General features: G+C 40.4%; 2 protein-coding genes across 11 annotated transcripts in view; both read left to right on the top strand.

Moving 5' to 3' along the window:
- Positions 1–13,181, top strand: part of prex1 (phosphatidylinositol-3,4,5-trisphosphate-dependent Rac exchange factor 1) — an 83,921-nt gene extending 70,740 nt beyond the window's left edge. For all 3 annotated transcript variants that reach the window (XM_078254388.1, XM_078254387.1, XM_078254386.1), the window contains 14 exons: positions 416–504; positions 1,054–1,136; positions 1,713–1,803; positions 1,922–2,050; positions 2,187–2,228; positions 3,165–3,382; positions 4,083–4,185; positions 6,557–6,700; positions 7,795–7,909; positions 8,736–8,802; positions 9,719–9,894; positions 10,139–10,241; positions 10,881–10,948; positions 11,062–13,181. In XM_078254388.1, the coding sequence (XP_078110514.1) occupies positions 416–504; positions 1,054–1,136; positions 1,713–1,803; positions 1,922–2,050; positions 2,187–2,228; positions 3,165–3,382; positions 4,083–4,185; positions 6,557–6,700; positions 7,795–7,909; positions 8,736–8,802; positions 9,719–9,894; positions 10,139–10,241; positions 10,881–10,948; positions 11,062–11,104 (1,471 nt within the window). In that variant the 3' untranslated portion in view covers positions 11,105–13,181. The remainder of the gene's footprint in view (positions 1–415; positions 505–1,053; positions 1,137–1,712; positions 1,804–1,921; positions 2,051–2,186; positions 2,229–3,164; positions 3,383–4,082; positions 4,186–6,556; positions 6,701–7,794; positions 7,910–8,735; positions 8,803–9,718; positions 9,895–10,138; positions 10,242–10,880; positions 10,949–11,061) is intronic.
- Positions 13,182–14,374: 1,193 nt separating this feature from the next.
- LOC144520249 (potassium voltage-gated channel subfamily KQT member 2-like) overlaps positions 14,375–21,258 on the top strand; it is a 30,978-nt gene continuing 24,094 nt past the window's right edge. For all 8 annotated transcript variants that reach the window (XM_078253918.1, XM_078253916.1, XM_078253917.1 and 5 more), the window contains exon 1: positions 14,375–14,673. In XM_078253918.1, the coding sequence (XP_078110044.1) occupies positions 14,375–14,673 (299 nt within the window). The remainder of the gene's footprint in view (positions 14,674–21,258) is intronic.

Here is a 21,258-nt window from a genome sequence, read left to right as displayed (position 1 = left end):
CTGTATGAAGGAATACACTGACAACTTAGCTGCAACACACTGACAGCGCTGAAAAGGACACGTTTTTACAAATATATTTGTGCTCCATTTAAGTGTTCAGTGTTCTAATGTACACATTTGTTATCAATGTTTGGGACTAATGCAGCAACAGTTTACTGAATGCTCCTCTGTGTAAACCAGTGGCGGTTGTTGCTGTGAGAAACATTTAATTACTTTTGGTCGGATACTGTAAATCAGAAAAGGCATTTACAATCAAAAACATTATTTGGCAGCATAATTACAAGTCGCAGCTTTCCAAATCCTCTCTGTGGTTTAAGAACGGAATGAACCCTTTGGTTTATTATGCATTTTAACTGTGTGTGTGTGTGCGTGTGTGTGTGTGTGTGTGTGTGTGTGTGTGTGTGTTTCATTACAGTGAATGCAACAGCAACAGAGATTCAGTTCTGTCCTACACCAGTGTGCGAAGTAACAGCTCTTACCTGGGAAGTGATGAGATGGGATCAGGTAAAGGAAAGAAAGGAGATGTAGCTTTTCTCTGTCCACAAGAGCTCTCACTTGAATATCTGACTAAGTGTCACATTTTCTATTGTTTTGTCCTCCAGCACTTCAGATTTCAGATCCAGTGTTGAGTAAAAATAACACGAAAACAAATGTGTCACTGTCCAAGCAGACAACACTGTGAAGTGAATTTAACAAAAACAAAATGAGCTAGGGCGAAGCAAATACATGCTTCCTGAGTGTCAAACAAGGGCAAGAAAGAATGGATGTTTGCATAAGAATTCATCAGTACTTGCCAACTTGTGATTCCTCTTTAGTTATGTGGTAATCATATGTCATGCTTTCAGAACGCCAAAACAGAAATACTGTAGATATTTCATGGCGGTGACTCTGGTCAGATATTTTGTAACATTTCATAACCATGTTTTTGTTTCCGTGAGCCAAGTATGTGTCCACTGTTTTTACCAGCTTTAAGTCCACAATGAGGCAGATGGATAAATAGCCCAAATGTGTGATTTCTCTTCAACTTTTTGTTTGGTGTATTTCGGCTGCTAGGGGATGAGCTGCCGTGTGACATGAGGATTCCCTCGGACAAACAGGACAAACTGCACGGCTGCCTCGAGCACCTTTTCAACCAGGTTAGTTCTGGGGTTCAGTTTGGAGTAATTTATACATTTATTGTGGGAAATGTTGTGTTGTAGAATTATAGAGCGCCCTTAACCGCTTCCCCTAACCTCAGTCTAATTCTAACAAAATATGACGGTATTCTTTATTCCCAAACTACACCTCAGAGAGTGAGGACTAACTGAGATTGCCTCACTTTAAACTCAGCCAAAATATTTCAAACTGAAAGATAGTCAAACTAGAACACACACACACACACGTCAGCTTCATACCCCCACCAACACCGGCAAACCATTTGGAACAGATGATTGTGATAGTAATCAGACAACATCTGGGGTGAGTTACCTTGAGGAGCTCTCTGTCCTCTGGTCTGGATCCTGGTTTTCTCTCTCATCTTTCACTCGACCTCCTTTCTTTCTTTCTTTCTTTTTCTCCTCACACACACACACACACACACACACAGTTATGTGTATGTGTCGGGGTATGTGTATGTTTGAATGACACGTAGAGTAGAATATGAGGGATGAGGATTACCTGACAATCTTTGTGTGTGTGTGTGTGTGTGTGTGTGCTTTTATTTCTGCACACAGGTTGAGTCTATCAACAGTCTACTCAAAGGACCTGTCATGACCAAGGCCTGTGAGGAGACCAAGCACTTTTACTCTGACCACAGCCAACCAGGTACGTATTTATATCTGTGTGTGTGCTAGAAGGGTGAATGGGTGTGTTGCATACTACTGTACTGTTAATACAACTGTTACACAACAGATACCCACATTCCTGGATTTTATTTGAACAGAGTTCCGCCAAACGGAAGATTGGACGGTTCGTTGTCGTTGCATTATCCACAAGAACATCCAGGAGGACCCTTGGAACCTGCCCAACTCTATCAAAACACTTGTGGAAAGCCTGCAAAGATTTGTGGACGGTTAGTGATACACACACACACGCACACACACACACACACACACACACACACACACACACACACACACACACACACAAATGTGATCGTATACAGTTACAATCAGTCATTCCATCTTGTTTTCCTTCTGCCTCTACAGATGGAAAGAACCAGCTTCTCCTGGCTCTGCTAAAGTGCACAGGTAGAGTAACATGTCAGTGTTTAATAGAAACCAGTTCATATTCAAAGCAAGGTGCTGGTGAATAATCAAACTAGATAAAACCCAGTTCTAATTTTCCATAAAATTACCAGATGACTTGTCGAGACGAAGTCAGTCTCAAGCAGCAGGAAACGTCTCATAACTGGAGTATTTTAAATGATTCCAACAGTTTAGAGCACTTTGCAAATGAGATCATCTATCATATGAAAATACAGCCACTTCTACATCAGGCCATTTGCAAGTCCTTAAAACATCCTCAAAGGTTATTAAATCGCCACAAAAATATGTATTTTAAATATCATTAATACAGTCTCTTTGTTTTTCTAACATTTTTCTTTCTTTTTTTTCTTTTTACATTTAATGGTTATATTTTCTTTTTCTCTTTCAGTTTGTCACATTAGCTTTTAAACAATGCATGTCCACTTTTTTGTATTATTAATGAACAGCCTAATATAATAGCCCTATACCAAGTATGTTTTTATTTAATCACATCTGCTTTATTACAGAAGATAAAGCAGATGTTTAAATTGATTTAGTCTCCAGTATAATCAAACTGTTCTAAGACGTCTTAGTTTTCAGCATGGGTTTTATTTCTAAATCAGGCACATTTCCAGGAGGCCAGTTATTCTGTGTGCTTGAACAGGGATGAGGGTTGGTGTCAAAGCACATGATGCTCCAGTCACTTTGAACTGTGCACATTGGCATATGGTGCTAGTTAATGGGAGATATCCTCTCAGGGGATGCAGGCTAATGGAATAAAGTATATGTATTGGAGCAACTCCAGGACATGTGTAATGAGGAAGGTTGTATTGGGAGGTTGAGATGCTTTAACCTCTTCTGCACTGATATTCCCCATAATATCCCCCTTTGTACTTCCCTGTACCCCCTCTATCACATAAAAATTTCCCCCAACACCAGACACGTCTCTGCAGCTGCGACGGGATGTGATCTTCTGCCAGGCGGCGACAGGCGCCCTGTGCACACTGGCGGAGCAGCTGTTGGCGGCGTTGCGGTCACGATTCAACAACGCCGGCGAGTACCAGGAAGATGGCAAGGAAACCAGCCGCAAGTGGCTGGAGCAAATATCTGTCATTGGCGTGCTGCTGCACTTCCAGTCCACTCTAGCACCACACGTGGTGAGGACAGATTTTCTGTTTTCATTTGACAAGAAGGTGCAGACCGATGGGTTTTCTCTGTGATGTAGCTTCATACGTTGGATGCATTTCTTTTTAAAATTCAAGTATGCTGTAGTTAGCCTGACAAGCCAGACCCACATCAAGATGTTGGGTCTGGGAACTCACCATTGGCAGGGCTCAATCCGAGGGGAGGATAAACGGTTGTCTTTCAAATTCCCTCTGCACTCATAGCCAACCAGAGCAACACTAGTTGATAGATTAAACTTTTGCCGTATGCGGTCGACAAAACTTCGAACACATCTTCCTTTTTTAAGAATGACTTCAGTGCTTAACTCCAAGAGTCGCAGCCAAAGCTGATTCGAAAGGCCGCTGTTTGCCAGCAGCAGCAGCCATCTTCTTTGTTGTCAGGTAGCAGGGAATTCACGCGGAACCGCCGCAACTCTGCCGTCCTTATGTTAAGCCCACCCACCGACTCTATACATGACGTGATTGGCATGACCAGAATTTGGTGGAGAGTTGCTAGACCCCCTGGCTGCAAATTACATTTGCTGCCGTGCGTCTAGATTTCTAGGCTATGCTGTAGTAGTAGTAGAAGTAAAATGCCTGTCTAGCAACGTAGCCGTCCTCTACTGCATGGCTTCTAACTATCAGAACTCTCTTCCTGGTGCAACTTCTAAGCTTTCTTTTTCTCCTCCGACAGAAAGAGGAGCGGACCATGCTGGAAGACACCAAGGCGGCCCTGTTGGACTTGGACAAAGTCACTGTGTTCTTCAGGCAACTGGAGGATGAGTGTCTAGTCGCAAGTAAGAGAGTCTATCAACAAAGACTGACTTTTCCCATTCAAACCACACTGCTGCTAATGAGCAGCTGTATGGATGTATGGTCGCTATTGAGGGTGAAATTGCCATTTTGCCGTTGCAGATTTAATTTTCTTTTCAGTGGAGAGCGACTGAATAGGGAGCTAAAACCAACACTATAATGGCTCCATAAATCATCTTAAAGAAGGGCAGAGCATGCAGTCTCTTAAAGTCCTCGTTGTCCTTGTATTACAGATAAGATTGTCACTTCCTGACAGGCTGCGAGGGGGCTTCATGTAAACTTAAGTACTGCTCTGAGACACACATATGGTGGAAGCACCTATAGATATACACAAACAGTACATTTAAATACTCATACAGCTACTGTATATAATATTCCTGCACAAAATGCTGTATGTGCTGTAGTAAAAAAAAAATCTTTTTGGAGCATGAAAGTGCCAAATTGATTTTGTGCTTTGCATTTCTATTGTCCAGCAAACCGCGCAAGGTCGCAACATTTATTTCAGAGTAAGCATTCAAATACAATAGTTTATTGCAGTTGTTTCAACTGAGGATGCACCAAGGTCGTTCATAGTGGGCATTGTGAGCATCTTGAATTGTTGACATGACTGTCTATAGAAAGTTTAAGACCTGGGCATAATGTGCCTTTCATAACCTGTATTCACTGAAGGTACTCCTGGCCATCAGAAGCCTTAAAGCCAGTGGATACAAAGGGCGACTGCATCCTGAATCAGTTCTCTTTTCTGTAGCCTCAATATGGCCAGCAGAGATTTCCGCTCAAAGGAAAAGCACAACATGCATTTCCCATTTTTGGAGGCAAAGCTATGGATGAGGCCTGGATTTGCTATTCTAGGTTCACGCACAGCAGCAGAAAGCATATTGTATACACATGCATATATTTTGCATGACCATGCGAACCATTGCAGGCACATATTCATACTGTACTTATATTAATTACTTACAACAGGCATGTATAGATATATACAGTACAGCGTGCAGAACCAATCTCCTACACGTTAGTGTAAAAAAACAACCTGTTTTGAACCAAACTGCTTTGCTGAAGTTGCATTTTGTGCTCAGAGTGCTGCAGTGCAGGCAAATGGTTTATGACGGCAGCGTCCATTGGACAGTATTGATTTGCTAATAGCATCTTCAGCAAGCTGTGAGCTATTGGTAGGGTAGAATTGTGTAAACACCACAGAGTCTGAGGCCCCCCGAGTTCAGCCTGAAGCATCACAGCCAATTCAACAGGATTATGGCTCGATGGCTTCTGTAGGAGAGCTGGCCCTAGAGGTTGCTCAGTAAAGGTCATCTTTTCCATGTTCTAAGAACTGCTCATGTGCCACAGTCTGCCACTGTTGTAAGTTATAAATTAGACCCGTCATGTATTGCTTGTAAAATTAGAAAAGGTTACTGCTCTGCATACAAGTGATACAGTAATGACAAATGTGTTATAACTAGAATTGTTTTAGGTGCGAAAATGTATTTAAAAGATCAAACAAATGTGCCAGACAAATCAGTCATTGTTATACGTGATAGGGATCAACCTCTGTCCGTTTGTCCGGCACAATAGTTTGGACACCTCTGTTTAGATTTTCATCACTAACTGTAAAAGATTTTTATTTTGTTGCTTTTAAAGAATCCCATCCAACCAGTGTATTTGCCAGCTGCTGCTACATTAAAAGCAGCATACAGACATAACAGTATGTGTCTTGCAGATTTTCCCAAAATACCTAACACAGGTAATTACCACTGTTATATTTAAATGGACTTTAGTCATTCTTTCCATTACTGTGCACTCTGCGGCAGTGTCAAAGAAAAACTAAGGCAATGCTGTAGACAGTGAGTTTTCCACATTCAGTTCTGACAGCATGGAGTTTCTGATATGACTGCAGTGATTGTGGTTTCATGAAATCCTGCTTGGTAGAAATACAAACAATTTGAAGTGATTGACGATCCTCACTAATGCAGCAGTATGTCTGTGCTGTCATGTTGCATACGGTATATGAATGTATGTCATGGCATTGGGAAACCTGGACTTCTGACCCTGGCAAATATAAGCATTAAGACACATCAATAGTGACAGAGCACAATACACAGGTGTTGTTTTCCTGTTCATGGTAAAACGTCACTATTACAGACTCTATTATTAATGCTGACTTTTGTATATGTGAAATGAACTGTTTTAGTTAATTCTCTTGATGTCCATAACAAAACATCCGAGGGTACTTAAAGGTCACTAACTTCATAGCCCATTTTCATTCTCACATTTTCATTTGTGGAGTGGCTCAGATAGCCAACATGATAATACTGCAGTCTTGTTAACATCTCTCCTGCCTCTGGCTCTGTATTGCAGACACGCCAGTGTGTTACCAGGTGGAGGGCAGCCGCCAGGCCTTGAGGGTCACCCTGTACCTGGACAGCTGTCACTTCAGTGAGCTGCCCAGTCGGCTGCAAAATGGAGGCAGCCTGAAGCTCCACACCGTCCTCTTCACCAGGGGTAAGACTGGGCAGACTGGGACAGAGGAACTGGAGAAACTGAGAAAACTGCAAGTCCAGGGTCTAGATAAATAAGTATAGCATAACACATTAGTGGCATGTGGGTCTGGGGGTTGTTCCTTTTGAAATACAGTACATGAGCACCAAGGCAATAGTTTTATACAGAATCTTAATTTAAGCAAGAACTTAATGCATAATTTAAAATATCATTTTACACATAATTTTAGTTTATTTGATTTAAAAACAAAACAAGACTCTGACCAATCATTCCATGCTAACTGTTGATGATGTATGCTCATCAAACTGTTAGGGTCAATAGAGCCAACTTCAGGGAGGGTTGTTTTAAACACAGAGGACATTAAATCGCTTCTATACACTATAAATTGAACTGTATAGTTTAAAACACTCTCAATGCATTCCTGAAAACTTTACCTGATTTTATTAAGTTAGATTGAAGCCTTTTATTGGCCATTTAAGACACTTCACCTTTGCATTCTCCTTCTTCTTCTTCTTCATCATCAGTCTCAGCCGGCCTAGTGTGAATGGATAGAATTGCGCATCATGTCTGTATGCCAAATAGCCTTTTATTTTCCATAGACAAGTGCCAGTTGGAAGTGCCAATGCGAGAACTCATATTGTTCCCATGTACTTCAACTGGAACAAAGTGCTGCAATACAGCTTCAGAGCCGGCAGTGTGGATATGTGGATGAACATCGCCACCTACTGGGAAATAGTCCTTGCTGCAGGTTGGGGGGGGGGGGAAGTATTGCAATATTGCAGATGCTGAAGTTTGTGTGAGTGTGTGGCTATATCTGTGAGAAAATCTTCGAAAGTAATGAGATTTTGGGCAATCCTCAGTTTTTCAAAATATTATTTTAGAGTTGAGGTTTTTACTACATTTAAGGCCTGTTGGATCAGATGGATTTGGTGTTAAGAGTTAACATTAAAATTATGTTCATGTTAGTGTTAGCCATAACAATGAGGTTTGAAAATCGGAGGTGAAATGTGTTAAAATTCGAGGGCATGAAAATATGTGATGATATAAAAGTGTGCCCATATGCGTTGATCTAAATACCTCCTGACTGTTTAATCCAGCGCTGGAGCGTCCAGAGGGAGTATCCCAGCAGGACTACGCAGCCATGGAGGATTTCCAGCAGCGCACCAACGCTGTCTCTTTAGAGAAGGTCAAGGCCTACTACCGCAGACTCAGGTAAGCTATGCTACACTGCATCACGGCCCTCCAGTGGCGTACTCACTAACACTCAGTATACATTTCACCTTAAAGGTAGATTCACCATGTGATGTTGCAGAAACGACGCTTCCATTGCTGTTTTACTTTCCTCTTAACTATTTTCAAGGTTTAGAATTTTTCAAGGTTAGAATTGTGTCATTTCTCTCGACCTGTGCCACATCGAATAACAGGGCTTTGTTGGGTACATGAGTGGCTTGTGTAATATTTTTGATTTATTAAACCATATTTGATAGGAATTTGGTTACCAGGTCAAAATACTGTGAATGTTGTCGATTTTTAATAATCTCTGTCCGAAAAACTATCATGTTTTGTTAGATATCATATGTGCAAGGTGAGATGTTAAGAAAAAACTAAATGTTTACAACAAAACATTGCGTATATTGAAACAATGGTACAACCTTTAATGTAGCAATTGAAATTGTGGTTTACAATGTTGCATACAGTATATGAATGTATGTATGTATTTCTACTTGAATTGTTATTGTTTATTGCCCTGTAACATCTTCATGTTTTTTAATAGCCTATTAATATGTCATTTCTTATATGTGCATGTTAATGACCAGGAAATGACTCATGCAACATCAATAAATTGTGAAATGTGTACTGTAGCAAATGCATATTCTATAAAGTGAAGTACTCTAAATGCTAGATGACTCAGCACTCACACAGTTGGAGTCTGAGGTGAAAAATCTGTAGATTTCCAAACAAAGATGGAGAGTTTTTAAAACTGATATATATATATATATATATATATATATATATATATATATTTTTATCTCAACAGGGCTTTCTATTTGGAGAAGTCTAATCTCCCTACAGACTCAAACACCACAGCAATGAAGATAGACCAGGTAAATATACACTTATTCTGGTATGTTTCCCATGTATTGCTGTTGCTGTCTACATTACAGTCTATGTGGTCTTTTATCACGTAACGTATATCCTGTTCTTGAAACATACGTCAATTTTTTATATAATGTTGTGACTGAATATAAATGCAAGCACAGATACTGGGCCTTGAAGTTAGAGACCTTCAACCAAGCATTTCGAAAGTAAGATGAACCTGTGTCCTGTTCCCTCCACTGGAAACCCCCCCCCACTAGCTCGTCAAGACTCCCCTATTAACTCCAACTAACCTCAACACTTCAACATTATCAACTGCTTCCATTTGAACCTCAGCGATGATTAGATTAGAAAGAAAATTCTAGTGTCCCAAACTGACTGTAGCTGAACTAGAACCAGTAATTAAAACCGAATAGAACATAGTTTCAATATCTACAGCCTTATTCACAGGTTTTCATTGTCTTTTTAAAAGCAAGACTATAAAGAGTTAGACCTCTTTGTGTTAGTTTTATGGTTTTCCCCCCATTTCTGCTGGTGCACCATCTTAACAAGTCAGTTACTCTACTCATTCTAGTGTTAAGGTGTGAGTGGTGTGAGATAATGTGTCTTGTGTCGAATAAAGATTAACCTTTTCACTATTTTGAATCTTATTTATCTCTAATTTAATTGATATTACTGTGTATTATCCGGCAGTATTCCGCTTTTTTCAATATACTTTCACTTACCTTGACAAAATTGCCAGAACTGAAGAAACCACATAGGAAACAAGTTGGTTTATGCTTGGTTTTTATAAAATACAGATTTTAATAGTAGTCTAAATGACTTGGTAAGATGGCCACTTTTGCCACACTGTGCTGTAACTTCTTGTTAGCAGTCCATTTAAGCACTGACCCTCTCCAACCTTTACTTATCTCCTCCTCATAGCTGCTGCGGCCCCTCAACACACTGGACGATCTTTGTCGACTAATGCAGTCCTACGTCAACGTGCGCTCGAGTGCCCAAGGCCACCCATCAGGTGTCAGCGTGCTGTGCGTGTCCTCTGAGCTGTGTAACCGCCTGGGAGCCTGCCACATCACCATGTGTGGCACAGGCATGCAGAGGTCAGCCTGGCAGCACGCCAACATTATTATACCTCTTGTGTAGTAGCACTAAACTGTCAGCTGGAATAAAGGTTAACACAGTGCAGAGTGGATGACAGTCACCCCCATTGAACCTTGCCTCACTGTTTTGAATGAATTTCTACTATGAAGTGTCCAGCAGGTGCACATATGGACAACCCCATTAGTGCGTTGGTTAAATAGATACACACACATCCCTGACCTTTTACCTTTTTGTTCTTTGCAGATGTACCCTAAATGTGACACTGGAGCAGGCAATGATCTTAGCCAGAAACCACGGTCTCATGCCGCGCTGCATCATGCAGACCATGGATATAATGCGCAAACAGGTAAAGCTCAGGGGCAGTTGATCTCAGACTGAGTCTAGTAGAGATCCTTCTAGTTCTTAAGTAAGAACTAGGACTGGGCATAATGGCTGAAATCAGTACTACAATATTAATTAAGTGTATTGTTCTGATATAGACGTATATCACAGTATAGAAAATGTGTAAATGTTTGATATTTGATGCAATGAACTAAAGTGTTCCACTTTATTGCATTGCTTCAGACAAAACTCCAGACACATGTACAACAAAATATTCAGTAACTTTTTTTGTTGGTTTTGAATAAATTTTGCTTGGAAATATTTATTTGGTCAACAGAACTTTGTAAATGATAACAAGGTATAATCATATTGTCATATTGTTTACTGAAAGTCGATGAATTATAATGCCTAATCACCCAGCCCAAATTCGATTCCATATACAGTAACTACTGTGATAATACATTTCTCTCAATACTCTTTACCTCAACCAAATCATCTTACCACACGGATGCCTTTGTCAAAATCATATCAAATAATAATGTGTGCGTTACATGAAAATACATCCAATCCCTTGACTTAGAACAAGTATTTTTAGGTTTTTGGATGCTTAGCCATTCAGGGAAATTGAGCTCACTGCAATAGCATATGTTTTCTCTTTTACCAGGGGGCAAGAGTTGAGCTTTCTGCTAAAAATCTCAAGGTAATGGACCAGATGACTCCTTCATTCCCAAGGTACTGTATAAAACCACTTCCGGGCACCTTTTCCCATGCCATTAGTACATGACACCATTTATGGTCTTAGACAAGGCGGATTCCCCTCATTTCAAGTTTTTCTTTTTCAACAGGCTCTTCAAGCTGTGTTTGCCACCCTCAGATGGAGATCTCTAAGAAAACTCATCAGAGAAAGGGGCGAAAGATAGGATGAGAGATGACAATAACAAAAGAGAGCAAGTCTCACCGCTTTCTTTCCAAGAGAGACTCCCAATGGAAAGACCCTTCCTCCTCCCACTGCCCCACATATACAGGGATCACTCCACCATGGATACCACTAGAGTCTTCAGCGCAAAGTATAGGCTAAACAAGACTGTACAAATGACAGTTACCAGGGAGCACTTGTAGTGAGATGCATCCTGAAGCTCAAGATCAGTCATGTACTGTTATACTGGGAAGCCACCCAGATAGAAGTATTATTGCTTTGGCTGTCTGTCTACACAGCTGACATGAATGACTTAACAACTGGTGCAAACTATTCACAACATAAGTGAAAGGCAGATGTCAGTTTGATGCCTCGTACAGAAGACATCCACAGTGATCATGCTCCTAACCGAGCGCTTATTATTAACTGGATTAACCAAACTACCTATACCTGACTGTTATCCTAAATGCAGATGTTATCTGTTTTGCCTTGGACTGCAACTCCAGAGAGCTGTCTCTTCATCTGTTTGGGCTGGTGTTCCCCAGGGCTCAATGTTCGGAACCCAAGTAAAGTAGAATACTTGAAAACCTTGGTATTCATGTACTGTATGTTGGCTGGCTGAATAGATGCAGAAAGTCAAAGAATAGACAGAGGGATGGAAGTAGGGATTGAGGGACAGATGGAAAGACGGATGTTAGGCGGGGCTGCTCTTTCTTCAGCCATTTGCATGTGGTTACTGTGCAATTACTGTAGGTTTAGTGTGAGTACTGTATTACTGCACTATATGAAGGATAGTTATTTATTGTGTCCGGAATGAGCATTTTTATCCCTCACTTATCCTATATCAGGTATTAAAGAATATCAACGCATTCCAGCCTACGTATTGAACAGTATTTAAAGGACCAATGGCATGCCATTTTTTAGACGTAACTGCTTGTGTATTTTATTTATATGTGTGAACTTTGATCACGTCAGGAAGTGTTACATTGATCTTCACGGAGAGCAAAGGAGAGAAGATGAACAGAAGCTTTCTAATTAGAATCTGGACAAAGGAAGCTAAAGCAAACCATACAAGGCTGCTTGTCCAAAAGCAGCCAAACAGATTGATAAATTATTAATATATTAATTCAAATGTACTAGTTGTATTGCCTTCTGTTAACTAAGACATTTTGATTTTTAAATTGGTTTTTACATTGTCTTGGAACTGTTGTATTTACTGTAGGTATTAAAAGGAGCACAATGATTGGTCCATTCAAGTTACAGTGTTAGCAAAAAGTACTGTAAGCTGTTTGTGGATGACATAAACAAAGGGATCCTTTCAGGACTGAAACGGTAACATTATTTTACTGAAGATTTTAATTTCTTGTACATACAAACTGTAACCATGTCAGAGAAAAAAAGATAGGATATGTCGGAGTAATGCTATAAATTAAATTGGATTATTTTTTATGGAGCTAATATAGTATATAAAACATTTGTATTCATGACCTCACTGACAACTTGTTGTTTTTGACTGTTAAAAAAGTCTGACGTCCATTTCATGAATCTGTCTCGGCATGCTGCATTCATTAGCCAGGTCATTTAGTCCTTTTTATTTATTTAAAAGCAGCCTGGTTCGAAATGAGCATGTTGGAATAGTCTCAACACATCCCTCTGTACTAGCAGGGACACTGTAAATTCACATCCCTCTGTTTGCATATAAGACTCAGCGGATATCTGCATTGTTGTCATTTCTCTTATTCAATTTGCTCTTAATCTGAGCAGTGTACATTGTATATAAACTCAGAATGGATCAATATTTACCATACTCTGGTTTTAGGCGCATCACCAGTTTTAATTCGCTAATGACTGCAGCATGTTGGTGTAGCCGGACAAACACATATGTCACTGATTACACATTTATTTACATTATTCTAATGTTTTTGTATATACTTTATTTGCAATTTTAAGTTGCTTGAAAATAACTGTACAAAGGGTCTTTGTTGAATCTTTCTAAAATTATCATTGTAAATGCATCTTAACAAGCTAGTAAATAAAATGTTCACAGTATGATGATGTTTTTTAATGAAGCATTAATGTTGTCAAGTGGTGACCCAACAGAGGACATGATGTCCGCTCTAAAAATGCTAACACACCGTTAAAGTGGTTACCCTCTTGTCAGGACCTTTTTTTAATTGCCATTTATCTTGTAATTGTCTTGCTTTACAATGTGTCCTGTTTATGTTGCCTTTTTGTTTTATGTAGTTTCATCTTAATGATTTGAAAGGAGATTATTACATCTCTTTGCCTGCACATACAGTTTTAGCAGGCTGTGACTAAGTGCTACTGGAATAGGACCTCTGACTGAAGTAGTTTCTTTTTTCAGTCCACTTGCTCATCATTTTGCTTTACGTCACCTCTTACTGTCACCTCTAAACGGATGTGTATAATGGGGAAGCTGAATTCACGCATTCTGCTATACATTATTTAGTCTTTATCTTTCACATCAGTTTGATGCTAATTAATCTACATGGTTCTGCGTTTTAATGTCCAGCAATGTGAGGGCTGAAATATTCCATTTCTTTGTTTTTATGTCTTACTTGATGTTGACAGATACTATCTGCATGTGTCCTTTACCATTGCTCAATCAGAGAATGCAAACCTTAAAAACATAGCTTGGCATAGTTTTTTTAGGTGTCCATTACACTGACTGAAAAAGCTGCACATGAATATTGCATGGACATGCATCATCTTCTGTGCAGCTTTTTTCTGGGAATGGCCTTAAGTAGAAAAGATGGAAGGTTATTTGGGGGTTTTGGAGACAAGACATGTACATTTTTCCATAAACGCACTAATGATCTTCTCCAATAACGTGTAATTGTTTTGATCTAAACTGACAAGCCAGCCCAAATGCTATTGATTAGAAGAAGGCTGGTTGCATGTTCAGTTAAACTTTGCAGTGTTAGTCATTGCTGGGCCATTAAATGATTGCAGATAGTCTCTAAAGTGCTGATAGCCAACGTGATTAGACTTGAAAATCATGTGCATTTCCCTCCTTGTTGTGTCTGTCAAATGGCCGGAAGGGGCTAATGTAAAAGCATACACTGTGCAGTTTCGCATGATTATTGCACTTGGTTTTCTAGGGGGACCGACCCCGACTGCATTCACCATCACCACCACCAGCACACACCCCTCAGCACCGGTGATGCATCCCCGCGGCAAAGGCACGGACAACTCCTCGTTAGAGTCGTCTCGACTTTAGAATGGTGCAGAAATCTCTCAACGGCGGGGTTTACCCAACTCAAGCCGGAGAGAAAAAGCACAAAGTCGGCTTTGTTGGATTGGACCCCGGCGCTCCTGAATCCAACAGGGATGGAGCGCTGCTCATTGCGGGTTCGGAAAGCACCAAACGGAACAGCATCCTCTGCAGACCGAGGTCCAGCATCTCCGCCGGGAGACCCAGACCGTCGAAGAAAAATGCCAGCTATCGGAAACTACAGAATTTTCTCTATAACGCGCTGGAAAGACCGCGGGGATGGGCGTTCATCTACCACGCTTATGTGTAAGTGATTTTCGGGCTTAAACCAAGCATGTTGATTGTGTCATCATGGCCTTTTACTATAGGATGCACCGCTGTTACCGTGTCATGATTTCGGAGGAGCTGTTAGGGAGTTTTGCGGGTTTTGTGTCTCGTTTTGCATGTATGATGTTCAGATAGCGCATTAAAGGGTTAAGCGTTATGCTGCCAAGCTGCTATGGCCCGATTATAGGAGGGGTATCGCTTCACCTGCATAACTCCTGCTTTGACTCTTCATGCTACCTTTTGCAACTCATGCTTGTGTCATATTGACTGATGGCATTATGCTGATTCAGGACATGCCTACAGTCGATGTACGGCATGTGCTCACATCTTACACAATATTGTTTTTCATTGATTAGAGTTATGTGTTGCGGCAGGCAGCAGTCGGTTTCAGCACCGCGGTCCGTGGACAGGTCCGCGCCCCGTCAGTACTTTCACTAATTAACGTTGCAGTCCAGCTCTGCACAGTGACGTGGACTGTATATAGTATGTCTGTGAAGGCAGATACAACAGTCTGTGAGCTTCTTGTAGTCAGAGCCAGTGTAGTTGGAACATGATGCCTCGCCTTTGTGTGTGAGGTCTGGGTTGAAGACAAACACTGTCAGACTCCAGTAATGGCATCATAAATTAAATAGGTTGGTGATCTGTGACATCTGGTGAGCAGTAGGCATTAAGGTAAGCAACAAACAATGACAAAACATTTTGAGGATACATATTCCGTAATTCTTATACTTTAAAGGGGTACTGCATCAATCTGATGCACTTCCATTAAGTTGGTTGGGCTAAGAGACTGACAATAGAGAATGGTCAGAATCGGTGCAGCAGAGGCTGAGATATCCACATTTTATATTCTACATTTCCCATAATTCAACCTATAATAACCCACATCGTTTAAACTCCATGTCTGACATGCAGACTTTCTGTTAAAAATGTGTTGTCCTCTATTATTTTTATTTTCTCAGAGTCGATAAAGTTCCTCCAGAGTCCCAGAAGACATTATTTAACTGTTTGCAGGAGCTGAGTAGTACTCCCAATTACTAGTAAACTGACCTTTATGTGTAAAATCAATGGACTTTCACCACATGTAACTTGCAGTAGTTTTGTACATGCTATTAAGGTGTAAGATATTTAGCCTACACATGTCAGCTCTATTTTCCAAATGAAATGGTGGCTGTTGTCAGTAGTTTGCCCTCCAGCCATGCCTGGATCCTTCCTATTCACTGATAATGCATGCTTGGTAGTGAGGAGTTAAACGCCACAGCATTAAGAAATTCACTGTGCACCGCATATCGACTCCCCAGAGACGGCTGGTTGCCCAGAAAGTAAGCCTTTAATGTGAAAACACACACACACACACACACACACACACACACACACACACACACACACACACACACACACAGAGGCCCTCTGGGTACTTTGAAATATTAACTGAATACTATAACAGCTAGCTAAAAAGCCTTCTTTACCATTTGTGTGGCTTTGCTTTGGTCTTCATGGACTAATGTCGCTCTTAGGAGGTGGTGCTAACTTCATGGCTGAATCTAGTACAGGCAGCAGTGATGTCTTGTGTATGATAATACTGCATTTAGAGGCAAATAAACTAAGCAACCTAGTTAGAGCAGGGTCAGTAGCATTTGTGCTGCCTTAAATCTGAATCATGTGGATCGCATGTTGTAAGTTAGTGTACATCTCTACCCTTATATAAAGAAATCTGATTGGAGAAAGGGGACACACCTACAGTTACAGCAAATTCATACAAAGTTTACACTATGCCATCCAGCCTGCAAATGAACCTTTGTGTAGAGTAACCATGACTCTGCCTCTTTTCCAATTGTCTGTTCTCTATATTATTCATAGCCACCACACTTCATTTAATCTTCCAACTCTTTTTACTTCCAGCCAGCTGATTTATAAAACTATCATGTGCTGACTTCGAAATCTTTCCCCTCCTCTTTCATTCTTCTACTTATCTCTGCTCCAAAAGACAGCATTTGGCAAACAAAATGACATTGCTGCCTTGAGGTGACAAAGAGCATTGCAAAATGTGCTCATGCTCAGAGAACAGCTATTTCTCTTTGAGGGGTGTCCTCCTGAAATGTTAGGCAGGTGTTTTGCTCCTCAGTCTTGTTTGTAATGCATGTGTGAAAGATCAATGTGTGGAACATGAGTGCCTATATCCAGTGTGCTCTCTGTCTTGCTGCCTCTCTTTCTCCTATCTATCTAGCTGTCTGAGGCCAAGGCCACCCCTTAGGTTCTATCACTGGTCCAACATCAGTTAAAGAGGAGAGGCACAGTAGTCCACAGTCAAGGATATTCATGTGCATCTAAATCTTTAGTGTCTTGTAAAATGCAGCATGCTTTAAATGGGTTTAAACATTTTGGATTCTTATTAGTGAAAGGGAAAACGGTGACATACCTTTTATACCAAAGGCTTCTTTGAACAGCCTGCTGTCAGAACAGTTATAGTGTGTCTCTTTGTTCACATTAATTCTGTAAGGAGGGACAATTTGACAGTTTGCAAAAAAAGGCTTTTCATTTGTCATGTTCTTGTCTCTAGCTACAGGTCGGCACCCTATACGAATCTATCCAAGCAACGTTATGTTCCTGCACTGATACAGAGATCAGGGCTCTGATATCTTCACTGATTTGGCTTCAATAGGAGCCTCATTACTGTGTCCTCTTGCAGGAAGCACCAGCTGTGTGGGAAAATTGAAAGCCCTCTGCAGCTGTTAGATGACAAAATGTGTCAGTTCTGCACCAAAGTGGAACAAAGGACTTCTACTGAAAAAGATGGCAAAGAGAGGAGGACAAACAAAGAGTTTAGAAAGTGATCGATCAGTGAAAATAAAATGAATGTTCTGGTAAACTTTCTTATAGTGATTCAGAGAGACAGATTGAGGACATGGTCCAGTTATTTGCTATTCTGCTGAGCTGACCAGCTAAAGACAAACTGGTGAAGAAATAAGGTGAGGACAGTAGCAGACAGATGCTCGCTGCCAAGCCACTGAGATGTGATAGAGTGGTCTGTTTTGGGAAAAAGGGTGTCTGATGGGAGGTGGAAGTAGAAGACTAACGTTTGAATTCCTGTAGTTAGGTTATTGCTAGGAATAAATTGTGTTCCCACTGCTATATTGATGAAAAGCCCCAGAAAGCTGTTAGCATATTTTAATATTTTGTCCCAGAAAGCTGTTAGCATATTTTAATATTTTGTCTCATGATGTTGACCCGAGAATACACCCTTGCTCAATTCTACACACTAAGGGGTTTTGCAGCTACAACCTTACTTGGTCTGGTCATGACCAGTTCCAGTTAGCGTATGGTGGTTAGTATTAGCAAACTTGAGTTAAAGTCCCATAATGTAAAAAGTGAGATTTCCATGTTTTTGATTATGAAGCAGGTCGAGGTGCTATATAAATACTGTAAAAGTATCAAAACTATATATAGTTATAAAGTGCTACTACAGTGTCATTACAGTCATTGCCTTTCTGCAATGACAGTGCAGACACATTATTATGAATTCCATTGCTTTCTTTCTCTGCGTAGCATTCAAGCGCTAGGGTTGTTCAGGTGTCCATGCATGTGAGGTACCAGAACCTGTTTTGCACTAGTGCATGCATTTACACAAGACGAGTGACCCAGAGAGTCGTCACCACCCTCAAACATCCCCTGAGGAGCCCACATAGTGGACACCGCAGTGCTAGCACATGGCACTATTTGCTTAGTAAAACTCCCTCCTTCCTTGTTATTTGCTCTCCTCTGGTTCGTCTCAGTCCAAATTTAGCGTGATAAGTATGCCTGTGTAGGCAATGTTGTGCTGATCGGGGCAAATCAATATTTATTTATCTCCAGCTCAGGAGGAAAGGCAAGTTTTTCCTGCTCCCAACAACAGCCCCCTCAACTTGATGGATCAATAGTCACGTTCCTACTGATGTCATCTGGACCTCTCTGGAAACAAGTGGATGTGTGTGTGTGTTTCTGCCCGTGGCGGTTTGTCATCTGCAAGAGTGTGTGTGTGTGTGTGTGTGTGTGTGTGTGTGTGTGTGTGTTCGTGGTATCAGAATGTTACATTATCAGTAGTAGAAATATCCATCTTGTTATGTTCAGGGGGAAATGGGTGGACCCAAATGCAGAGGCAAGGCAGGCAGGGGAAGGATTGAGCTCGAAGGTTTACTGAAACACAAAAAACAGGAGATCCAAAAAATGAGGCAGACAGAAACAACAAAGGGAATACTAAGGAAGCAGGCAAAAACTAAAATCCAAAAATAATGAAAACTCGAGGAACAAACTTACAGCAAACTCATGGGAACAAAGAGAGAACACAGGGAAGAATCCAAACCTGGTACACTTGATGCAAACACGCTGGGCACAGACACAAACTGACTGGAACAAACACAAAATGATCTGACACAGGACAAGGGGAACACAAAGACTAAATACAGAGGGTAACAAGAGGCAGGTGGAAAACATCAGGCAATCACAAGAGCGGGAAAACACAGGGAGTAAAACTAGACAAGACAAGACAGAAAACAGACTATCAAAATAAAACAGGAAACGGAACATAAAACAAGACAAGACCGAAAATCACACAATCAGAAGGAAACAAGACATGACTACAATAAGACAAGACAAAACACCAAAACCATAACACATCTATCTACAACTGATCCATGTCAATAGAATGAAAACTATTTAGTAACAGTAATGTAATAACAAATCTGGAACCTTAACAGTGTTAGTTGATTTTGGGTCCCTGACTTTAAGATATTGATTAAAATGTTGCACAATTAATGTAAGGAATAGTTCAAAATGTTGGGTATATTCCCCCCCCCCTTTGCTTTCTTGCAGAGAGTTAGAGAAGATTGATATCACTCCCATACCTGTGCAGTATTGTAAGTACAGGGTGATTTTTTTCCCAAAACATTGAATTATTTCTTTTATTTAAAATTAGCACAAATTGCTTTTTATCAGACATGTTGCAGTCATAAAGTAAATTACATATTGACATGCTCTTGTTTTGACATGTTTATTGTCCTCATTGTACTGTCCTGACCAGACCTCATGCATATTTGACCATGTGTCTCACCCTTTCTCACTTTGTGTATCCGCAGCCTGTATGATGGAGAGGTATACATGGATCTATTGCTGCTTGATTTTGCTGATGGTAAAGGGAAGCATAGCTTCAGGAGCTAATTGTTTGACTGTTTCAGGAGGCAGGTTCTGCCCCCTCTCCTTTATCAGCAAGTGTCCTCACTAATAAGTACTGATGAGCTTGGCGAGGTCGGATCAGGAAATTTGCATAAACTGATGTCCAATTAGACTTGCAGTGAGCCAGCGTCTTTGTACACAACATTTCATTTCAGTAGTTAGGGACTACATGGAGCTTATTACTGGAAGAAAAATATGTGTAAACATGTACAGTAGAACAGTTTTTGTGCAGTCTCATAGTGCATCTTTTGAATGAAACTGACTAGAAGTGATATCAACACCTTGTTACGGTATCAGCATGATTAATGTAGAAGTCCTCATTATAGATGTGTTTTCAGCAGCCTATACATTAAAAAAATGTTGGTCTTCAAATGGTGAAAAGACAAGTCAATGTGACAAGTCAAAGTGCTGTAAATGACAAGATGTGAAGACTCCTTGGATGACTGACCTACCAACAGGAACACCAGACATCTCAGGGTCGTCACAATGAAATGTTTTTCTGCACTTGGGAAAAGCAGGTGCCTAAAGAGGAAGCATTTGATTCCTTTTGAGCTCAAAATCTGCTCGAAGCTTATTTCAGTGGATCTGTAAATAAAATTTAACACAGAGACAAAGTGTGCACACGTCATTTGCACCTTTGCTTTTGCAGGAGGAGGCAATGAAGGTGATCATTATGGCATGCTAAAAAGGGAGAAAGGAATTTGTGTTTTTGCCATTCCTGGTAGATGATAAATGACAACCATTCAGGGTCGGCCCTCGGCTCTAGACTTGTTTGGGCCCTAAGTACTGTAAATATGATTTTTTTAAGCACACATAATGTAAGAATATGCATGTATACTAAACCTATTAGCAGCAAGACTATCTTTAAATAGACTATGGTAAAACAGTATTTGTCTATTACCCCCTAACCCCATGACTGGTCCTTCTTAGGGCTTTTTGCTTAACCTGGTTAGTTTGATGCATATTTTAGTGTTATGTTCTTATTGGAAAGAGCTGATGTGTATGATTTCTAGATGTAGAAAGGATTTGACCCAACCAAAAAGATATGATGCACAAGGCTATATGTTAGGCTATATGTTGAAGAACATATACTGTAGTTATTACAAATAATTAGTGTTATTGTGCCAAGGCTGGTACAGTGAGAAAATGAGAAAGAAAAGACAAAAGAGCAAGAAAAGGGCAAAACGGGTAAAATGTGCAGATTTTACTAGATACCGAAACAGCAAATGAGCATGTAGTTTGGGGCACTAGTTTGGAAAGCCACAGGCAAGTAGTTTAGTCTTATTTTAATCAAATGTATTCTCTCTCTTTCTTTGATTGATTATTATTACAGTGACCTTTCATATACTCAGGTTTAAA

Source organism: Sander vitreus, chromosome 7, assembly GCF_031162955.1.
Source record: "Sander vitreus isolate 19-12246 chromosome 7, sanVit1, whole genome shotgun sequence".
NCBI lineage: Eukaryota > Metazoa > Chordata > Actinopteri > Perciformes > Percidae > Sander > Sander vitreus.
The sequence above is the reverse complement of the archived record's forward strand: the minus strand, read 5'-3'. Positions and strand labels throughout refer to the sequence as shown.